A 23956-nucleotide genomic window follows, 5' to 3' on the forward strand; every position below is an offset into this window, starting at 1 on the left:
TATTGTTTACCCTGCTGTCTATATACTATATAATGATAGTTGTAACCTATACTCTCCCTATGTAAAATTTTGCTTTGATTTGACAAATGGTGGTCCAGAATCCAGATCTCCATCCAGATCATGCAAGAGTGTCAGGCAGTGGCATCGCTAGGGGGTGGCTTTTGGGGCTATAGCTCAGAATCTGGGGCCCATAGCCTTGAGTCTCTGCAGGGGTCCCCAAGGGGAGGGGATGCTCTCTGGGGACCCTGATGTAAGTAGGGGGCTCTCTGGTAACCCTGATGCAAGGGGGAGGCTCTCTGGGGACCCTGATGTAAGGGGGGGCCTCTCTGGGGATATATATACACACACACACACGTATATTACTGTATATACATGTGTATGCCCGCCCAAGTATATGATTTTCTTTACAATGCTGCTATGGGCTCTAGCCCCAGATCTTTTGTAGACCTAGCAACTCCCCTGGTGTCAGGTGAAAAGCGAACTGAAATTTTTATTCTGATTTTTCCCTATTTCTTTTTTCTTTCAGGTGCCTCACAAAAGACTTTGAGAAACGTCCTACTGTGTGCGATCTTTTGGAACATGCATTTATTAGGCAAATTAGACATAATGAAAGAACACTTCAAAAGCAGCTAATGGAATTCATAGACATCCACCAGCAAATGGGGATATTGGAGAAAAAGAGGTAAAAAAAAAATGTTTTTTATTGTGTCTGCCCAATTACACTGACATTATTAAGAGTATTGTCTGAGTAAGAGAAAATATTTAAGTAAACATGCAAAATATATATCAGGAAATGAATGTCACCCATCTGGTGCCCTTCCCCACTAAAAGTGCCCAATCACACTTTTACGATGCATTATGTTATGGGTTAATGTTTGTTGTCATAAGACAACTGGGTTGTCAGCAAATGGACACAATTTGCCCCTGTTTTTTCACTGCATACCACATTGCATGGCATAGGCATTGTGGTGCACTGCTGTCTGAAGTACATTAACCAGTTTGGGGTTTACAGGGCCGTAGATAATTTTTTGTTCGGGGGGGGGGGGGGTTTAGCAGCAGGCAATAAGTAAAAGCCTTTTTAAATAAAATAAATTGCGCCAAAATGATAAAGACTGGAAAAAGGGAAAACAATATGTGTTACCCCTAGTAAGCAATCACGTCCTTAATTATACCGAACCTGATTTCAGATTTTTTCCTTCTTCCAGTTTATATGAACGCTGTGGGCTATTGTCCAGTATTAGTGTCCAAACTGAATAGGTGCAAAGTGAGTGTGCTGCCTGCCTACAAGGAGATGGTGCCCTTTGACCTCCTCAGTAAGGTTGGCTATTATGGTGCAAAGTGCACCATGTTGTGTCAGACAGAGCACTCACAGACTTTTGTAACTTTTACAGATTAAAAAAAAGAAGGGGGGGGGGGTGGAATGCACTACCTACCACAGGATGGTGCACTGTAATAGCCAATCTTACTGGGCAGGTACAAAGGGTACCATCTTGTGGAAGGAAGCACACTCACTGTATTTACATTAGCTTAACCCCTTCTGGACCACCGCAGGGAGAATATCGTCTTCTTCGGCCGGTGGTCCTGTTTCCAATAATAGTGGTTTCTGTGGCGGCTTCGCCGGCAGACCACTTTTATCGGTGGCGGGAAAGGGCCCCCCTTCACGCCGCGCTCCGGTGCCCTCTGCTGCTTACCGGAGCCATCGGCAGCGGCAGAGGTGATCGATGTTGTCCCTTGTGTGACATGGAGACGAGTGAGGGGAAGATGGCCCCCACCAGTCTCCATATCTTTGCAGGGCAGAAGCGACATCAAAACATCACTTCTGCTCATAGCTCTTAAAGGGGCTTTTTTGTGTGTAAATATGAGATCTGAAGTCTTTTTGACCCCAATCTCATATTTAAGAGGTCCTGTCATGCTTTTTTTCTATTACAGGGGATGTTTACAGCCTGGCTCTGATATTGGCAGACATGTTGGGGTGTCAACTGCTGAATCAGTAAGCCGGTGAGCACCACAACAAGCTTGCCAGTGCCAGGCTGGTCTGTCAGCAAAACTCAGCTTAGCCTCAGTCAACTGTCAGTAACACAAGCAATGCAAAATTTAACCCAGCCATCCTCAATCACACACTTTGCCAGTTGTGGCACAGAATCACAGACAGTCTCTCACTGACTCACGATTACCAAGTATGAACAGCAGAATGCCAGCAGCAGCACAGCAGTCTGAGCAGTGGTAAGTCTGAGGACACTCTCTGAGACTCTCTGAGAATAGGCCAGAAGAGAAAGAGTGACATACCTGGACAGGATAGCAGCAGTTCATTCATGTGGGGGGTCAGCGGCTACACAGCACTTTACAAGCACTCTTTGCTCCAGGGCCCAGGCAAAGCTCCTCTCCCAATTCCAAGGTGGATGTGGCACTGCAAGCCAATGGGAATACATGGTGTGCAGTGGGCATGACTACACGCACCGCTAGCTCCCATTGTGCTGCCTGGTGATAGATCTGTCAGCCTTCAGCCCAAGCCTGATAGACTGGCCTGGCAGTGTACCACAACATGCGTTTAGGTATGCCTAACGATCTATTACACTTGCTGCAGCAGCATTACTACACTCTGTGTGCCACTGACTGCAGTGCTGCCTGTTGCTGGTGCCATGTGCGGCTGCAGAGCAGGAACTCCATGCATTTCATTTTGGCCCTAAGGGGTTTTAACAACCCAGTCTCCCCCCTTATCTATGCCCCTGGGGGTTTAACATCTTAGCGCTGACATGTCCCTTTAAGAGGCTTATGATGGCAGGAGGCGGGACACAGGTTAAGATCACATGATCGCAGTGATTGGCTTTCACATGGTCCGAAGACTAACGATCACAAGGAGCAGTCGGGAGCTTCTGGTTAGGTGCCGGTAACTTTGTCGGGAGCATTGGATGTATTGGGGGCAATTCATGCAAATATGCCAAGGACCAGGCGCTGAGAAGCCGCATATTGGTGTACAGCCTGCGCCAATCAGTTAGAGCTCAAGTTTAATTAAAAATGTTAATTTAAAAAGCTGAAGTTTTAACCTCCTCATGCCCACACTATAGCCAAAATACGGCTACAGCGTGGGCCTAAATTGCCGGGAGGGCGTCCATGTACATCCTCCCAAGCATGCGCCTCCTGAGCACCCCTGGGGGGCACACACGGCACGCTCTGTGATCAGTGAGTCCACGAGACCCCGCCCCCTTACCATGTGATCAACTGTCAGCCAATGACAGCTGATCACGTAATGTAAACAGAAGATCATAATCTGTTTTCTTTTCCTCACGCTGATAGTGTGAGAAGAAAAAAAAGCAGATTACCGGCTTCTGTCAGAGGGACTTCGGTCCTGCACATGGACACCCACTGCTGCTAAGCAGTGCCCACCAGTGCCACCTGCCAGTGCCACCTACCAGTGCATATCAGTGTTGCCTTTCAATACCTCATCATCAGTGCCACCTATCAGTGCTGCCTATCAGTGTCACCTATCAGTGCCACCCATCAGTGCCCTTCAGTGCTGCCCATCAGTGCCACCCATCTGTGCCACCTCTCAGTGCCACCTATTATTGCCCATCAGTGCCACCTATCAGTGCCCACCAGTACCGCCTCATCAGTGCTCATCTGTGCTACCTATCAGTGCGCATCAGTTCCGCCTTATCAGTGCCCATCAGTTCTGCCTTATCAGTGCCCATAAGTGCAGCCTATCAGTGCTCATCAGTGCAGCCTCATCAGCTCATATCAGTGAAGGAGGAAAATCACCTGTTTGCTAAATTTGATAACAAACGATGTACAGTTTATTGTTTTTTTTCAAAAATTTTGGTCTTTTTTTGTCATTTGGGTACAGTGTTGTATGACCACGCAATTGTCATTCAAAGAGTGACAGTGCTGAAAACTGAAAATTGGCCTGGGCAGGAAGGGGGTTTAAGTGCCTAGTAAGCAAGTGGTAGATAAAAAAGTTAAATAGTTTTTTTTGTCTACAGCTTAGGTTACATAACTTACCTGAAATTAAGTATGTCCCACAATGTGCAGGCTGCTGCGTTCTATAGAAATCTTGACTGCAGGGCTGCCCTGTGCTCTTCCTGCTGCTGAACTTCCTGCATTGTGAGTGTTACCATCTTCAGGTCCCTTGACTGAGCTGCACTAAGGATGAACCAATGGGGACATGCCACTCCTGCTGTCTCAGTTATTTCACTGGTTACCCTGCCTGACTCTGAATGGGGAGTGGGGGGGTCTGATCAGTCACAGGAATCTCTCCCCAATTCACATTCAGTGCAATAAGTATAAGTAAAACAACTTTTTTTCAATAAAGGAGAGAGCAGAGGGGGTGTGTCACCAGATCATCATTTGTGCAGTTGAGCCCATAGACCTGAAGCTGTTAACCCCTACAGTGCTGGAAGTTCAGTAGTAGGAAGAGGACAGGGTAGCCATGCAGTGAAGATTTTAACGGAATCCTGCAGCTTGCACATCTTGGAACATACAGTGGTGTGAAAAAGTGTTTGCCCCCTTCCTCATTTCCTGTTCCTTTGCATGTTTGTCACACTTAAGTGTTTCGGAACATCAAACCAATTTAAACAATAGTCAAGGACAACACAAGTAAACACAAAATGCAATTTGTAAATGAAGGTGTTTATTATTAAAGGTGAAAAAAAATCCAAACCATCATGGCCCTGTGTGAAAAAGTGATTGCCCCCTAAACCTAATAACTGGTTGGGCCACCCTTAGCAGCAACAACTGCAAGCAAGCGTTTGCGATAACGTGCAATGAGGCTTTTACAGCGTCCTGGAGGAATTTTGGCCCACTCATCTTTGCAGAATTGTCCTAATTCAGTTACATTAGAGGGTTTTCGAGCATGAACGGCCTTTTTAAGGTCATACCACAACATCTCAATAGGATTCAGGTCAGGACTTTGGCTAGGCCACTCCAAAGTCTTCATTTTGTTTTTCTTCAGCCATTCGGTGGTGGACTTGCTGGTGTGTTTAGGATCATTGTCCTGCTGCAGAACCCAAGTTCGTTTCCGCTTGAGTACACGAACAGATGGTCGGACATTCTCCTTCAGGATCTCTTGGTAGACAGCAGAATTCATAGTTCCTTTTATCACGGCAAGTCTTCCAGGTCCTGAAGCAGCAAAACAGCCCCAGACCATCACACTACCACCACCATATTTTACTGTTGGTATAATGTTCTTTTTATGAAATGCAGTGTTCCTTCTACGCCAGATATACTTGGACACACACCTTCCAAAGAGTTCCACTTTTGTCTCATCGGTCCACAGAATGTTGTCCCAAAAGTCTTGGGGATCATCAAGATGTGTTGTGGAGAAATTGAGATGAGCTTTGATGTTCTTTTTGCTCAGCAGTGGTTTTCTCCTTGGAACTCTGCCATGCAGGCCATTTTTGCCCAGTCTTTTCCTGATGGTGGAGGCATGAACGTTGACCTTAACTGAGGCAAGTGAGGCCTGCAGTCCCTTGGACGTTGTTGTGGGGTCTTTTGTGACCTCTTGGATGAGTCGTCGCTGCGCTCTTGGGGTAATTTTGGGCGGCCGGCCACTCCTGGGAAGGTTCACCACTGTTCCATGTCTTCGCCATTTGTGGATAATGGCTCTCACTGTGGTTCGCTGGATTCCCAAAGCTTTGGAAATGGCTTTATAACCCTTTCCAGACTGATAGATCTCAATTACTTTCTTTCTCAATTGTTCCTGAATTTCTTTGGGTCTCGGCATGATGTGTAGCTTTTAAGGATCTTCTGGTGGACCTTACTGTGTCAAGCAGCTCCTATTTAAGTGATGCCTTGATTGTGAACAGGTGTGGCAATAATCAGGCCTGGGTGTGGCTAGAGAAATTGAACTCAGGTGTGGACAACCACAGTTATAGTATGTTTTAACAAGGGGGGCAATCACTTTTTCACACAGGGCCATGATGGTTTGGATTTTTTTTCACCTTTAATAATAAACACCTTCATTTACAAATTGCATTTTGTGTTTACTTGTGTTGTCCTTGACTATTGTTTAAATTGGTTTGATGTTCCGAAACACTTAAGTGTGACAAACATGCAAAGGAACAGGAAATGAGGAAGGGGGCAAACACTTTTTCACACCACTGTATTTCATTACAGGTAAGCAATTTAACTAAATTTGTAGAGATGAAAATGTTTTTATTGGCTATACTTAAGCTTTAATTGTAAAGTCCAATTGAAATCAGCTAAATACATTCTAGGTGCATCAAAATAAAAGGTGTCCAGAGTCTCACAGTATATTTTATTTTGAAAGCAGCCACATAGTAGAAAAGCCTTTATCCTCTACCAACATGCTACAAGGAAGGACACCTGCACTCTATGTGGAAACATGTGTTTTGGATTTCAGGGAGTATGTTGGACCTCTGCAGTTCACATTAGCATTATATAGATAATTCAAGAGGGCAGTTTTTTCAATATAAAGCTAAGATTTAGAACATGGGTACATGATCTCAAACAAGTAGAAGGATAGTTCAAACCCTATCTTGTAAACTATTATTTTACTGAAAGAATAATCTTCCAGCAGAGGTAGTAAGTCAGTCAACAGTAAATGGAATCAACCATGCTTGGTACAAACATAGATCTATACTCAAAATACCAAAAAGTAAAAAAAAAAAATAATAATAATAAAAAAATAAAAATAAAATATATACACATTTTATGAGATGGAACAGTAAGGGTATCTGACTGGTGTCAGCCATGACTGAGGTTTATTGCACCATGTTTGAAGCCTGATATGTTTCAATACAATTTGTATTTATTCAAAACATATTCTGTTACCAGGACGCAGTGGACGCAAGCACCTGAACAATATTCTGCTATGTATATCATTTGACTGTAAATCAGCCTCTTTTACTTAGATCCTCACATGGCTTTCTAGATGAGAAAACAGACTGGGTTTCTGCAAACAACTCCTGAATTTGGATTCTCACATTTTTTTCTCTCCTAATGCAGAATATTTTTCCCCAAAGTGTCACAGAGGAATATTTAATCCCATTTTTTCCTGTTGTCTGAAGTTGGTTCCTGTTCTTATGTCTTGAATCACTGAGGATTACATTTTTTCATTCAATTATTAAGGGAAAGTCTATTGCTTGCTCCTTAGGCATGAGCGGATTCATACAAAAAAGGGGATTTTCAGAGAGTCTATGACACCCAACCAGAATGCTGTGGATGATCTGGCAGCCTTGGAAGTTCTAGATGAGGTAGGATTTTCAATTAATACTTTATCAAATGTCATAGAAAATAAATGTGAGGCATTTTTTGATGTGTGTTGTGGAGATTTACTTTCTCTGTTTGTCCTGGTGGCCTTTATTACTGAGCCAAAAGGTGATGGTAAATCCAAAAGTTTACATCCATCGCTAGAAAAAGAGGTGAGGGGAAATCTTCTAGTGGAGTCACTTATTCTGGTGACTTCCTAAGATTAGAATTCCCCTCACTTTCCAGAGTTTTCCTCTTATTTCTTGAAGAGATTTACTTTCTCTGTTTGTCCTGGTGGCCTTTATTACTGAGCCAAAAGGTGATGGTAAATCCAAAAGTTTACATCCGTCGCTAGAAAAAGAGGTGAGGGGAAATCTTCCAGTGGAGTCACTTGTTCTGGTGACTTCCTAAGATTAGAATTCCCCTCACTTTCCAGAGTTTTCCTTTTATTTCTTGTTCTGGTGACAGCTATTGAGGACCCTTCACTTTCAAACAATTTCCATAAACTTCTTGTTCTGGTGACAACTGTCTAAGCCCTTGTACACATGGTCAGAGATTCCGACGGAATGTGTCCTATCGGACCGTTTTGTCGGATAATCCGACTGTGTGTGGTCTCCATCGGACTGTTTCCGTCGGAGTATGAGACCGACCAAGTTTTCCAACTTGTCCATAAAATTTTCCGACAAAATGCTCCGATCGGACATACTCCGATCATGTGTAGCCTACTCCGAGGGACAAAGTGCCATGCACACTCAGATCAAATTCCTAGACCAAAGCTATTGGCTACTAGCCTGAACGTAGTCCCGGTGTAACGAAATAACATCATCACGTTATGTACAATTGGATTTTCCGACAACTTTGTCCGACCGTGTGTATGCAACAGTTTCGGACAAATCCGTTGGAAAAAATCAAACGGATTTGGTTGTCAGAATGTCCGACCGTGTGTACAAGGGCTAAGATGGGAATCTGACTCACTTTTGAGAGGTTTCCTCTCGCTTCTTGCTCTAGTAACAACTCTCAAAGCAGAAGAAAAGTGATGGGAAATCCAAATTTTATAGAACAGAAAAAGAAGTTAGGGTAATTCTTTTATTGGAGGTACCGGGGCCACTACTATAAGAAGAGTTTCCCTCACTTTGGGGAGATCTTCTCAATGTTTTGCTTTGCTGTCACAGGACGCAACAGGAAATCTCTCCATAGAGAACAAAAAAATAATAGGCCCATATCACTATCTAAAAAATAAAATTAGCTTTGGTCATACATGCACTTAATGAGCTTGATTCACAATAGAATAACACATGTGGTATTTTCTTGCTGTAAATTATTCGAATTTAAATAAAAAAACTCGGGTCTGATTCCTGTATTAATCCCCAGTGGGCAGATTTTCCCCATACTTCCTGTACCAGAGGTATGACAGTAAATGAAGATAGGAGACATTCCAATGAAATTGGCAATGAAAATGTACCTGTAAAAAAGAGCTAAATTGTATACCTAAGCGATGCCTAGGCGGAGGTAAGGTCATGGTTCTTTCCCACAAGATCCTGGGCAATACAGAGCAGTCCAAATCTAATTTGAAGGTTCTCTTGCTAGCTGTTGGGCTAGAGTCCCTCAACATGAGATTTAGGATACCCATTGTTTGCCAGAAATTGGGCTGAAAGGATAGTGACATCCAACCCTGCTTATCTAATCTAACTTTCTTTTTTTAGGTACATTTTATGATGTGAAATTAAGCTGCAATATCTACAGGGGGACAGGTTATGGACCTGGTAAGGGGATCTTGCATTTCACTGAAAGGTCCACTTTTTACCAGTACACATAGTAGTGTACTACCAGTGATGGTACCTTGCATTTTGCCCTAATAGGTTTTATATAAAGCCCTAATCAAAGGGATAGATAATTAAACCCCAAAACGCCTTACCTGTGATTAAAACAATCAAATAAAACATCTATAAAGCACCCTTTGTTTCTTTCTTTCTTTGGTCTAGCAATGAAATCCTGACAGAAGTTCAAACACTTCCCAACTTTATTGAAAAAAAAAAAAAAAAAAAAAGTTTAGGTTGGAGTTCCAGTTTGTTGCTTGTCAAACTGGACCTCTGCATTTGGAAACGAATCAACTATTTAATATCTGTTTTTGTCAGATTATAGATCACTGGTAATATACAGCACATTGCACATCCAGGGCTGTGCTTGAAATGTGTAAATTATTTTGCAGGACAACTTCATGTTTAGTGAAGTTGTTGTTTAATGTTTTTTCCTCTCCCTGGGTGTAGATTGAATGTAGATAAAGTGAAGATCTCTAGACAAAATGTTCCAGGGTCTCAATATTTTCATTGACTGATCCCATCTGCATGATGAGCTTTACTCCTTCTGATGACTATGTCCACCATGAGTAAAGCCAGCCATACATGGTTAGCTAACTAAATGAAAAAAATGAACAGATTTTTCTATCCACACAAATGAGGTGGATTATTATGGATTTATATAGCACCAACAGTTTGCGAAGCACTTAACAAATGAGGGCAGACATCACAGTTACATTACAATTTGGTACAAGAGGAATCAGAGGGCCCTGCTCATTAGCACTTACAATCTAAAAAGGAAGGGGCAATTGATACAAAAGGTAATAGCTGTGGGAGATGAGCTGATGGAGGAAGTAAAACAGTGTATTAGTTAGAATCAGGATAGGCTTCTTTAAAGAGTAGGGTTTTCAAGGATCGTCTAAAGATGGATAGATTAGGACATAGTCGGACAGATTGGGGTAGGGAGTTCCAAAGAATGGGAGAAACTCTGGAGAAATCCTGGAGGCGAGCATGGGAGGAGGTGACATGGGAGCTAGAGAGCAGGAGGTATTGGGAGGACCAAAGAAAGAGGCTTGGTTGGTATTTTGGGACTAGGTTAGTGATGTAACTAGGGGCATAGTTATGGATGGCTCTGTAAATTATTGTTAGTACTTTGATATTTATTTGTTGGGTGAGTGACAGCCAGTGGAGGGATTGGCGGGGGGGGGGGGAGGACTCTGAATGGTTGGTAAGGTGGATGGGTCTTTCAGCAGCATTCATTATGAACTGAAGGGGGGATAGTCTATGTAAAGGTAACCCAATGAGGAGGGAGTTGCAGTAGTCAAGGCGAGAGATGACCAGGGAGTGAATTAGAAGCTTGGTGGTGTCATTAGTTAAAAAAATGGAAATGTTGCGGAGGCTAAGGCGGCATGATTTGGACAGGGCTTGTATGTGGGCCTGAAAGTATAATTCAGAGTCTAAGGTTACCCCTAGCACCCTGGCATGTGGGGAAAGACTGATAGATGTGCCATTGATCTTGACAGAGAAGTCAGGCGAAGGGGCACGTGGGGGAGGAAATATTAAGAGCTCAGTTTTAGATTCAGTTTGAGGAAGTGGTTTGACATCCAGGCTGATATGTCTGTTAGTAAATCAGTGATGCGTGAGGAGACTGATGGGGTGAGCTGAGGGGCAGAGAGATGGATTTGGGTGTCATCAGCATATAGATGGTAGCGGAAGCCATGAGAGGCTATCAGCTGAACCAAGGAGGATGTGTAGATCGAGAATAGCAGAGGTTCAAGTACAGAACCTTGGGGGACCCCAGCGGTAAGATGTGTTGGAATGGAGGGAGTGGAGTTGTAAGTGATAGGTGGATAGAGAAATCCCCCTGCAAGGGTTTTGTATTCTGACAGCAGCAGTTGTCACTGTCAGAATACACTGATCAGCAGCTGCAAATGGTTGACTGCAGCCACTGATCGATGGGAAGTTTTCCAACATGTTCCTTCAACAGAAGTCAATTAACTACTTCCTGACCGCCGGCAGTCAAATGACGGCCAGGCGGCGCACCTATTGTGGCGGGAGGCCGTCATGGCCCGGGAACACTGCTCGTTACCATTGGCCGGCTCTTTACCCACGTGATCGGCTGTGACCCTTTCACAGCTGATCACTAAAATGTAAATAAACCGCGGTAACGAGATGTTACCGGGTTGTTCTCCTCCTCACACACCGATCGTATGTGAGGAGGAGATTGCGGTAACATCTCGTTACCGCTCAGTGTACACCAATCACACTGATTGCCCCCCCCCAATAAAGAGGACCCCTCATAGTACCTGTTAATCACAGTCCATCAGAGTACCTGTCACAGTCCATCAGAGTATTTGAGTACCCGTCACAGCCCATCAGTGTACCCGAGTACCTGTCACAGTCCATCAGAAGACCTGAGTACCTGTCACAGTCCATCAGAGTACCTGAGTATCTGTCACAGTCCATCAGAGTACCCGAGTACCTGTCACCAGGCCATCAAAGTACCCGAGTACCTGTCACAGCCCATCAAAGTACCCGAGTACCTGTCACGGTTCATCCGAGAACCCTGGTACCTGTCAAAGCCCATCTGAGTACCCGAGTACCTGTCACAGCCCATCTGAGTACCTGAGTACCTGTCCCAGTCCATCTGAGTACCCGAGTACCTGTCACAGTTCATCTGAGTACCTGAGTACCTGTCCCAGTCCATCTGAGTACCCGTCACAGTTCATCTGAGTGCCTGAGTACCTGTTACAGTTCATCTTAGTACCCTAGTACCTGTCACAGTCCATATGAGTACCTGAGTACTTGTCACCGCCCTTCAGAGTACCCAAATACCTGTCACCAGGCCATCAGAGTACCCGAGTACCTGTCACCAGGCCATCAGAGTACCCGAGTACCTGTCACTAGGCCATCAGAGTACCAGAGTACCTATCTCCAGCCCATCAGAATACCCGAGTACCTATTTGCAGCCCATGTATCATAGAATATACGTTGGGGTGTTTTCTTTCCAAAATGGGGTCATTTTGTGGGTAATTCCATTGTCCTGGTGCTCCAGAACCTTCAAAAGTGTGATGGGTAGGAATGAAATGAGATGTGTAATTTATGCTCCTAGAATGCCTGAAGGTACTACTTCAATGTTCGGTCTCTCTATGTGACCAGGCTGTGTAAAAGTCCTACACATGTGGTATCACCATACTCGGGAGGAGTAGCAGAATGTGTTTTGGGGTTTAATTTTTTTATATTTACATGCTATGTGTTAGAAATATCTTATAAATTGACAACTTTGTGTAAAAAAAAAATGCGTTTTCATTTTTTTTCCACGTATTCCAAAAACTTCTGGAAAAAAATTAAACATTCAAAAGACTCATTATGCCTCACAGATTATACGGCGGGGTGTTTGCTTTCCAAAATGGGGTCATTTTATGGGAAATTCCATTGTCTTGGTACTCCAGGGCCTTCAAAATTGTAATAGGTGGTTGAGAAATGAGATACGTCATTTTTACTCGTAGAACGTCTGAAGGTACTACATCAATGTTGGTGTTCTGTATGTGGCCAGGCTGTGTAAAAGTCTCACACATGTGGTATCACCGTACTCGGGAAGAGTAGCAGAATGTATTTTGGGGTGTAATTTGTTGTATGCATATGCTGTGTGTGAGAAATAACCTGATAATATACAATTTTGTAAAAAAAAAAAATAATAATAAAAAAAATCTTCATTTTGCAAAGAATTGTGGGAAAAAATGACAACTTAAAAAAACTCATCATGCTACTTACTTAATACCTTGGAATGTCTACTTTGTAAAAAGGGGTCATTTGGGGGGTATTTGTACTTTCCTGACTTGTTAGTGTCTTGAGAAATGAGGTACACCTGATGTACTGAAGGCCTGATCAGATGTGATCAATTTTCAGTGATTGGCACCATAGTTTGTAGACTCTATAACTTTCACAAAGACCAAATAATATACATTAATGTGGGTTATTTTTACCAAAGATATGTAGCAGTATAAATTTTGGCCAAAATGTATGAAGAAAGATTACTAATTAGCAAAAATGTATGACAGAAACACAAAATCAAAATCACAAAATTTACGTTTTATTTTATTTATAGCACAGAAAATAAAAAACCCACTAGTGATTAAATACCACTAAAAGAAAGCTCTATTTGTGTGGAAAAAAAGGACGCAAGTTTCATATGGGTACAGTGTTGCATGACTGAGTAATTGTCATTCAAACTGTGAGAGCGCTGAACGCTAAAAATTGGTCTGGTCAGGAAGGGGGTGTAAGTGCACTGTATTGAGGTGGTTAAACAATTGACTTCTGCTGAACATGGGAGCACACACACTTAACCAAAATCGCCAGGTCCCTGCTGGACTGGCCCTATTTTGATCATTGTATGACCGGATTAAGGACCAGACATACATTATATTAACAAAAGTATTGGGACACCTGCCTTTACATGCACATGAACTTCAATGGCATCCCAGTCTTAGTCCATAGGGTTCAATTCTGAGTTGGTCCACCCAGCTTCAGCTCTTCTGGAAAGGCTGTCCATAAGGTTTAGAAGTGTGTCTATGGGAACATTTGACCATTCTTCCAGAAGCGCAATTGTGAGGTCAGGCACTGATGTTGGATGAGAAGGCCTGGCTCGCAGTCTCCGCTCTAATTCCTCCCAAAGGTGTTCTATCCACCCCAATCTCGCTCATCCATGTCTTTATGGACCTTTCTTTATTCACTGGCATGCAGTCATGTTGGAACAGGAAGGGGCCATCCCCAAACTGTTCCCACAAAGTTGGGAGCATCAAGTTGTCCTAAATGTCTTGATATACTGACGCATTAAGAGTTAAATTCATTGGAACTAATGGGCCAAGCCCAACCCCTCAAAAACAACCCCGCACCATAGGATTTGTTTTTCATGGGTTGGGCTTGGCCAAATGATTTGAACCAGTGCACAAAGCAAGGTCCATAAAAATACATGGATGAGCGAATTTGTGGTGGAGGAACTTGACTGGCCTGCACAGAGTCCTGACCTCAACCCGACAGAACACCTTTGGGATGAATTAGAGAGGAGAATGCAAGCCAGGCCTCCCTGTATAACATCAGTGCCCGACCTCACAAATGTGCTTCTGGAAGAATGGTCAAACACTTATGCCGCATACACATGACCATTTTAAACTCTGACGGTTTTTCAGACGGAGTTCCGACGGAGTTCCACTGAAACGGTCCTGCATACACACGATCACACCAAAGTCTGATCGTCTAGAACGCAGTGACGTACAACACGTACGACGGGACTAGAAAAAGGAAGTAGCCAAAAGCTGCCCATGTGTAGTTTTTGGTCTGTCGGAACAGCATACAGATGAACGGTTTTCCCGATAGGAATTGATTCAGTCGGAAAGATTTAAAACATGTTCTATTTCTAGGTCCGTCAGAATTGTTCACACTCCTAAACCTTGTGGACAGCTTTCACAGAAGAGTTGAAGCTGTTATAGCTGCAAAGGGTGGGCCAACTCAATATTGAACCCTACGGACTAAGACTGGGATGCTATTAAAGTTCATGTGCGTGTAAATACAGGCATCACAATACTGTTGGTAATATAGTGTCATAATGAATGAGACTGTGGCATACACAGAACTAGATACGGGGCCTGTCGAGGACATTTTTCACACAAGTATTTCACTATGTAAGTCAAACTAAAGGGGGGGGGGCACTTAAGAATTAAAAAAAAAATCATAGCTTTATGGGCCTTATTTTCGTAAAGCAGTCCGAAAATGAACATTTGCATTAAAGATTGAAGTAATGCTTTCAAAAAATGTAATTTTTTTTTGTAACGTAACCTTCCTTTTTCACTGTTACACTTCTGATTTTGACAGCGACATTAAGGGACAAAAAGCTTGCAATCTGAAAGAATTAGGTCAACTCCTCTTTGTTGTTAGACAATTGCAAATAACACTGTATGTTGGAAAAAATTTATTTTTATTTGACTTCTGACCAAAAGATCTGCATTTAACTCACTGAACTACCGTATTTACCCTGCATAAAACTGGATTTAAATATTCCTATTTTATTTTGTGTCATAGAATTCTGTAACAGAACAGCTACAAAATCGCTACAACAAGGATCAGATATATACTTACGTTGGGGACATTCTTGTCGCTGTTAATCCATTCCGAAGTTTAGATCTGTATTCGTCCCAGGTATGATCTATTTTTGATTTACTAAATGAAACGTTTTGACAAAAGAATTTCACGCCGGAAAGCTTTAGAAGGATTCAAATGTAAAGAATTTTAAAGAATTAAGGTTTTAATACATTTAAGTTTCCCACTACTTCTCAGTAAAGACTTTTCTCTCCGCTATGGGTGATTGTTTTCTACATTTGGGGGATGGAGTTGGCATGTGCAATTCGTTTCGTAACAAATCAAAATTTGGCCGAATTTTGCATCTTTCGGACATTCAGATGCATACGAATGTCCGAATAAAAAAATGTCTGAATAAAATAATAAGGAATTTTAACTACGAAAGAAATTATAGTGGATATAATGAATGAATTTGACATGATTCAGTAATTCGTTAAAGATCTAATGAAACAAAAGATCAACTCAAAGTAAATCTTACAGTCCAATCAGCTGATTAATTTTGTGCTGGAGGTTGGATTACTGGCAAAGTGCATTCCTGAGAACTGAGTGAGAAGGGTGTTGTATTTTATTTGAGCCGAGGAGAAGAGATATTGTCATTGTGTTTGTTAAAAGATTCAAAAAAAAAAACAACTTTCCAAACCACGAATCATTTTCATGAATATATATATATATATATATACATACATAAATATCGAATTTCAATGAATACAAACAAAATTATAGTGCATATAACAAATGTATTCGACATGAATCGAGATTCAGTATAACGAATATCAACACTCTACAGAAATAACGAATTATCCGAAAACGTATCCATGTAACATAACGAATATAACAGAACGAAATTATGTATTTTACGAATGACAATGAACCGATACTAAACATAATTTTCCGTTGTGCACAAGTCTAGGGGGGAGGCATACCTAAAAAGTGGACTTGCATGTAGTGCAAGGATCATTTAAATGCTTTACTGACTGATTTCAGTTCCATGCATCCGTTTGTAATTATGCAAGACTTTTAAGATGTATCTATGGTCAAAATATATTTGTAGGTAGCCTCCTCACATACAGTTAACTGTGACAGGACAGTCTTGCTGGCTGAGAGGAGAAGTGGTATTACAATTGTATCATACTTACTTTGTGGTATTACAATTGTATCATACTTACTTTCTCATGCAGAAATGTCATATTATATTCAGAATGTATTTGTGTTTTCTTGCTGTTTTGTGAAATCCTGTTGAGGCTGTGACGTTCTCTGAAATTGACTCCAGCTGCCATCTTGGAGAAGCCTCTTGTTCTGATTGGTACTAAGTTCTCTCGAGATGTTATCCACCTTTTTCTGTTAGTTTCCATATCAAAGGGGGACCAGCCACCATTTTGAGAGACGTGTGTGCAGTGAAGGAACAGTATACTGCCTGCGAGAGAGAAACAGAAAAGTCAGTGCTACTACCCATACACCACATAGATAGCAGAGCTCCCGGGTGCTCGATCCACAGTCGCTGGCTGAGTAGAGTAATGTAGAAAAAAATTATCTGCACTCCGGTTGTTGCTTTTAAAATTTCTTAATTTTATTGAATAGCCACAGTGAACAAACGCAGATTAAGTCAGTTGACGCGTTTCAGCCTATAAGGCCTTAGTCATAACCCACTATGACTAAGTTTGTATAGAATGAATATGAGTTGGAATACAATAGAATAGAATAAAAAAATAAAATAATAGAATAAAAGAGAATAGAAAAAATATAACCATGTTCCGCAATTTGAAATTTTGAATAGAATAGAAAAGAATATAATATAATAGACAAGAATAGAATAGAAAAAAAAACAATAGAATAGAATGGAATAGAAAGAATATAACCATCTCCAAAATTCTAATTTTGAATAGAATAAATTCAAATTTGAATGGAATTTGATTAAAATGTTTGAATTTGGACGAATAGTTAAATTTGAATTCGGACATTTTTAATCCATTTTGAATAAACAAAACACATTCCGAAGAGGAATTAAATGAATTTAACTAATTTAACTAAACAAATTTATGTAAATAAATAAAATGAAATGAAGCTAAACTATTTTTTTTCGTTCTGCACATGTCTAGTAGAATATAATATAATATTCTCAGACTAGTAACTCTTTTTAAGGGGTAAGATATTAGCAATATAGCAAGGTTTGACAATATACACCAAGCTAATGCAAAATTATGTTTTAGTCGATTTTTGCAAAGTTACAATACACTGTCCACATCTTATATAGTAGACCTTACCCAGAATGTTCCTCTAATACAAGTAAGGTTTATGTATAGTCATTTTATGAGGTTTTGGATAGAGAAAATGTTAAACTTGTCTTGAGTCTCATTGGTGAGATTTCCCTTCACTTCCTGTCCCAGAGATGCAACAGGAAATGAGAGGAAATCTCTTAAAGGGAGAGCAGTTGATCTCAGGTGTCCCCCATTACTTCATGTTCTGATGACAACTCAGAAATGTTGGATTTCCCATTATTTTCTGTTGCTGTGAAAATGGTCTCCAGGACAAGAAAAGAGGGTGAATATACCTAGAAAAAAACACAGTTCTTCCCTAATCTATCCAAAAAAAAAAAAAAAAAAAACCTTTGTCTATAGATACAATGCATACCTTCTTCCTGAGACAGCATTTGGTTATGTCTAAAGCAACCAGAACAATATAAAGTTTACATATTTTATTGCTATTGGAGCCAGGCAAATCAGATGATTATTGATAAAGGACTACACTGTTCTGTTACAGCTAGGTTACACCTATGTATCATATGCATTACTCTTCTACGTGGGAAACACAATGCGATATTTATGACCCCCCTAACCAAACAAGCCCTAGATAGTACATGACTGGGTGAACATTCACTATTACGCTCACACAAATATCGTACAAGCACATGTGTTGTGTTATGGAAAAAATACTCACTGCGTATGATCCAACACATCAGTTATCTATAAAACTAGCAACAGGCAAGTGGCCATTTTTTCTATGGACTTTGATCCCTGAAAGGAGAAGTGTGGGATTGGAAAAAACAAACATATATGCCTACCTAAATGGCTGCAGCATCGATCTGATGCTGTAGTTGTCCTCCACCAATACTAAGACTGACAACTGAGCGATCACATGACCTCTGAACACTCAGTTCTCAAGTTTTCACTGAGCAGAGAGCCGGTAACTGTCAGTTGCTGGCTCTTTGCTCTGCCCCTCCAGTACTCACTGGAGTGCTGGGCTGTGGAGGGGGTGGAAGCAGATGGCTCAGGCTCTCAGTAGCTTGTTGATAGACTAAGCTAGCTGCCGATCAGGCATTTGGGCAGATTCCAGCCTTATTGTCAGAATCACTGCAGAGCCTGGACTGGCTCCGTTACATTAGAGGACAGGGGACTTTAGCCCGCTGTCAGCTGCTTCTGGGTCACAGGAGTCCAGGAATAAGTGCACTCCTGTGATCCACAAGAGAAGTACGAATAAAAATAGCTTTGGGAGTAACTCTTTTCACCCCTTCCCACCCACTCTATGGCAGAAAGAAAGCTACAGCATGGGCTTACTTTGCTGGGAGGGAGTCCATGGACAGCCTCCCGTGATTTCACTGCCTGGGTGGCATGCTCTGTGATTGCCGAGTCCTTCGGACACAGCTGATCACAGATCGGGATAAAGGGCCAATCACAGCGGCCCTTTACCACGTGATCAGCTGTGTTCAATGACAGCTGATCACAGCTGTAAACACAAGCCAGTTATCAGTCGATAACTGTCTCGTGTTAAAGGGACATTGGCACTGATAATCAGAGCACTGATTATCAGTGTCCTGATTATCAGTGCAGTCTTAACAGTGCCCACGAGTGCTGCCGATCAGTGCCTCCTCATCAGTGTCGCCTATCACTGCTGTCTATCAGTGCTGCCTACCAGTGCCTATTAGTGCAACCTATCAGCGCCTATCAGCGCCACCTATCAGTGCCCTTCAGTGCCGCCTATCAAAGCCCATCAGTGCCACCTATCCATGCCCATCAGGGCCATCTATCCGTGCCCATCAGTGCAGCCTCATTATTGCCTCCTCATCAGTGCCCATCAGTGCCATCTATCAGTGCCCAGCAGTAGAAAAGCTGCACTCCTCATCTGCTTTATTTATTATAGACCAGTTAAAGACATTACATTACAGCAGGTGGACAGCAAGATGTTAACGTGCTTTGCGCTGTAAAACCTCTTAGTCGTCCAAACGCTTTTGAAGCACGTAACTTGTTAACATCTTGCTGTCCCCCAGCTGTAATGTAATGTTTTTACTGGTCTATATTAAATAAAGCCGATGAGGAGTGCAGCTTTTCTGGATATTCTCCTTATCCATATATTCTCCTTATCCTCTCATATATTTTTACATAGTTACATTGACCCAGCTTGTAAAGTGATATTATACAGTCAGGGCCGGGACAAGGGGTGGGCAGAAGGTGGCGGCTGCCCTGGGCACCATGTGTATTATAGGGATGGGGGGCTGTAAGTTCCTTCTACTTTAAGGCCAAAGTAGTGGCAGGGGCATCACAACTTCTGTCAACCCAGTGCTGGAAGCAGCAAAGGGAGGAGGAGAAAGATGGGAGGAGGTGCAGGCTGTGCTTTCTCTCTCCCTCCTCCTAATAAGCTCACACATAATGAATTGGGGGGCACAATTTGCCATATTTTCCCTGAGCACTGGATGATCTTGTCCTGGCACTGTAAACAGTATATACTCAAACACTTGTATATACACAGAGAGAAAGAAATCCAGGTTGCAGTGATTTTTTTATTTTTTTATTGCTGAAACTTTTGAGCATCCCTGGTCTTTCTCAAGCTAAACCTTACTGTGTATCAAAACATATCAAAACACTGGTCAAAAATTCCCATAGACACACTTTTAAACCTTGTGGACACCTTCCCAGAAGAGTTGAAGCTCTTATAGCTGCAAAAGGTGGACCAACTCAACACTGAACCCTACAGACTAAGACTGGGATGCCATTAAAGTTCATGTGCAGGTAAAGGCAGGCATCCCAATACTTTTGGAAATATAGTGTACCTTCCAATCTGTTTAGTAATGTGAGCAGCATAAGGATTAAAAATAGATATATGTTGAGTGAGAGAGTTTAGTTCTGCTTTAAGTTGTCCCCTCTCTCACTGACCTCCAGTGTAATGCCCCGTACACACGACCAGTTTTCCCGCCAGAATAAACTCTGAAGGTTTTTCTGACGGAGTTCCGACGGAGTTCTGCTAAAAGTGTCTTGCATACACACGATCACACCAAAATCCAATCGTCAAGAACGCGGTGACATACAACATGTACGACGGGACTAGAAAAAGGAAGTTCAATAGCCAGTAGACAATAGCTTCCGTCTCGTACTTCCTTCAGAGCATGTGTCGTTTTTGGTCCATTGGAACAACATTTTCCCGATAGGAATTGTCGGAAATATTTAAAACATGTTCTATTTCTAGGTCCGTCAGAATTTTCGAATAAGGAGGCTTTTTATCTAATGACTGCAAATCTAAGGGGGCCATTTTACACTGAATACCCAATGTAAGGGGGTGCTCTTCTGAACACAGATTTTTACTGTCTGAATTCCTTTTCATCCCAATAAAAATGTCTAACTAAAGGCAACATTTCTTTCTAGTTTTGGATTAAATAGAGAGGGATTAGGACACCTATCTAGATTGTTTTGTTGCTGTCTGTGCTTCCCATTACGATTTGGCCTTTTTGTCCAGTTCATCAATTATCATTGGAAGTGAAAGAAAATCAATTGTCATCAGAACAGGAATACAGGTGAAATCGTCCAATGGGGACAATAGTTCTGGTGATCCTTGGGACAACAAGGTTTTTCCTCACTTCCTGTTCTGGCTGTGGGATAGGAAGTGAAGTGAAATCCCCAATAGGAGACAGATGGGAAAGAAAAAGCTGACAGGTGTTATAACCTTCCCTTACTCTATCCGCAAGGATAAAAAAAAGAATTTCTTCTTTAATTGTTGATTTCACTTCCTTAGTGTTGAGCTTCGCGTTCGAGTCAAACTCATGTTTGACTCGAACATTGCCTGTTCGGCAAACAGTGAACAATTTGGGGTGTTCGCTGCAAATTCGAAAAGCCGGGAACACCAAGGAACAAGTCTATGGGAAAAATCTAAAGTGCTAATTTTAAAGGCTAATATGCAAGTTATTGTCCTAAAAAGGGTTTGAGGACCTGGATCCTGCCCCAGGGGACATGTATCAATGCAAAAAAAAGTTTTAAAAACACCCACAGACTCCCACAACTACCGGCCAGGGTTGTGGGGATGAGGCCCTTGTCCTCATCAACATGGGGACAAGGTGCTTTGAGGGGTCACAGACCCCCAAAGCATCCTCCCAATGTTGAGGGCATGTGGCCTGGTACTGTTCAGAAGGGGGGGAGGCGCTCTCTCATCCCCCCCTCTTTTCCTGCGGCCTGCCAAGTTGCATGCTCAGATAAAGGGTCTGGTATGGATTTTTAGGGGGAACTCCATGCCATTTTTAAAAAAAAAATTGGCGTGGAGTTCCCCTTAAAATCCATACCAGACCTGAAGGGTCTGGTATGGATATTTAGGGGGAACCCCGCATTTATTTTTTTAAATTTGACGCGGGTTCCCCTTAATATCCATACCAGACCTGAATGGCCTGGTAATTGAATTTGGGGGAACCCCACGCTTTTTTTTTGTTATCAAGGGCTTTCAATGACTGTTCTCTGTATTACGGGGAGCCGACAATTCATTATAGCCGCGAGTGATTTTAAATGACTTTTTTTCCTGCAGAAATGACACTTTGTGCAGGTACAGTTCTCAGCACGGGAAACATGCACCCCTTCACAGGCATACTATAGACACCCCCTAGGTACGAAATTTAAAGGAATATTATACTTTTATTGTTTCACTTTAAGCATTATTAAAATCACTGCTCCCAAAAAAACACCAGTTTTTAAAACTTTTTTTGCATTGATACATGTCCCCTGGGGCAGGACCCGGGTCCCCAAACACTTTTTAGGACAATAACTTGCATATTAGCTTTTAAAATTAGCACTTTAGATTTTGAACGTTTGAGTCCCGTAGACCTTAATAGGGTTCTAAAGTTCACACAAAGTTTAGGTATGTTCGCAGGTTCTGGTGCGAACCGAACTGAGGGGTGTTCGGCTCATCCTTACACTTCATTATTACTGCAAATAATTTTGCCATATAGTGCCTCCTTAGGTGTCAAATACACTCAGTATGCCATGTTAGTTATTCTTTTATCTATTCTTTTATCTTACCTTACTGTTCATGCTAACATCCTGAGATCTCTAGACATTCTAATTATAAGCAGAGGTCCTCTGAGATCTGAGAGTTATTTCAAGGGCTTCTTCATGTTAAAAAGGTTGAGAAAGGCTGATCTAGAGAAAGCACAATAATCTGATGCTGTAATATACGATCCTGTGACTTATACCAACTCTAGATAATGCCACTTGTCTTCTTACAGCATGGACAGGCATACATAGGAGGGAAGAGGACAGCCAACCCTCCGCACATCTATGCTGTAGCTGATATAGCTTATCAATCTATGGTTACTTACAAATCAGATCAGGTAAGTGATTTCTTGTGTAGATTTTATTGACTGAAAATTTCTGTCCTAAATGATTCCGGTATGGCCGACCTTCAGAGCGCATGCACCGGGGATGTCACTGGCCGCATCCAGTGGGAATATCCCCTTAACACTGCCAGTTTAGGAGATATTAAATGTACCTACAGGTAAGCCTTATTATAGCCTTTTTAAGTCCAAAAAAAGCGACTTTACTACCAATCTGTGCTAAGTTTATGCAAAATGGAATAATTAACCACTTCAGCCCCATAAGAATTTACCACCTTCCTGACCAGAGCACTTTTTGCGATTCGGCACTGCATCGCTTTAAATTACAATTGCGTGGTCATGCGACGTTGCTCCCAAACAAAATTGACGTCCTTTTTTTCCCACAAATAGAGCTTTCTTTTGGTGGTATTTGATCACCTTTGTGGTTTTTATTTGTTGTGCTATAAACAAAAAAAGCGTAATTTTTTTAAAAAACGCATTATTATTTTACTTTTTGCTACTGTATAATAAATATCCCCAAAAAATATTTGAAATTTTTTTTTTCTCAGTTTATGCTGATACGTATTCTTCTACATATTTTTGGCAAAAAAAAAATTGCAAAAAGTGTATATTCATAGTTTCATAGTTAGTTAGGTTGAATAAAGACACCAGTCCATCCAGTTCAACCTGAGTGAGTGTCTCCAATTGTCCCTATCCCTATACATTGCACACTCACATCAGTCCATCCAGTTCAACCTGAGTGAGTGTCTACAATTGTCCCTATCCCTATACATTGCACACTCACATCAGTCCCCACAATCCAAGGTCCCCATTCATATACTAGAGCCCAATTAACCTACCTGCATGTCTTTGGATTGTGGGAGGAAACCGGAGTACCCGGAGGAAACCCACGCAGGCACAGGGAGAACATGCAAACTCCAGCAGGTAGTGTCATGGTTGGGATTTGAACCAGCGACACTTCTTACTGCTAGGTGAGAGTGCTAACCACTACACCACTGTGCCGCCCATTTGCCGCCCATTTGCCGCCCATTTGCTTTGCGTAAATGTTATTGCGTTTACAAAATAGGGGATGCTTATGGCATTTTCATTATTCATTTTTTATTATTTTTTTTATTAGTAATGCCAGCGATCTGTGACCATTGTCATTTATACAGGGATCAGTGCTATAAAAATGCACTGATTACTGTGAAAATGGCACTGGCAGGGAAGGGGTTAAACACTAGGGGGTGATCAAGAGGTTAAG

The 23956-nt window shown here is 41.9% G+C and overlaps 1 protein-coding gene across 3 annotated transcripts in view; it reads left to right on the forward strand.

The window, feature by feature from the left end:
- MYO3A (myosin IIIA) overlaps positions 1 to 23956 on the forward strand; it is a 312814-nt gene that overhangs the window by 104387 nt on the left and 184471 nt on the right. For all 3 annotated transcript variants that reach the window (XM_077490990.1, XM_077490992.1, XM_077490991.1), the window contains exons 9-12: positions 527 to 682; positions 7109 to 7208; positions 15078 to 15194; positions 22606 to 22710. In XM_077490990.1, the coding sequence (XP_077347116.1) occupies positions 527 to 682; positions 7109 to 7208; positions 15078 to 15194; positions 22606 to 22710 (478 nt within the window). The remainder of the gene's footprint in view (positions 1 to 526; positions 683 to 7108; positions 7209 to 15077; positions 15195 to 22605; positions 22711 to 23956) is intronic.

Source organism: Lithobates pipiens, unplaced genomic scaffold, assembly GCF_037356315.1.
Source record: "Lithobates pipiens isolate NorthernLeopardFrog02 unplaced genomic scaffold, aLitPip1_a1.2 Scaffold_19, whole genome shotgun sequence".
NCBI classification, from domain to species: domain Eukaryota; kingdom Metazoa; phylum Chordata; class Amphibia; order Anura; family Ranidae; genus Lithobates; species Lithobates pipiens.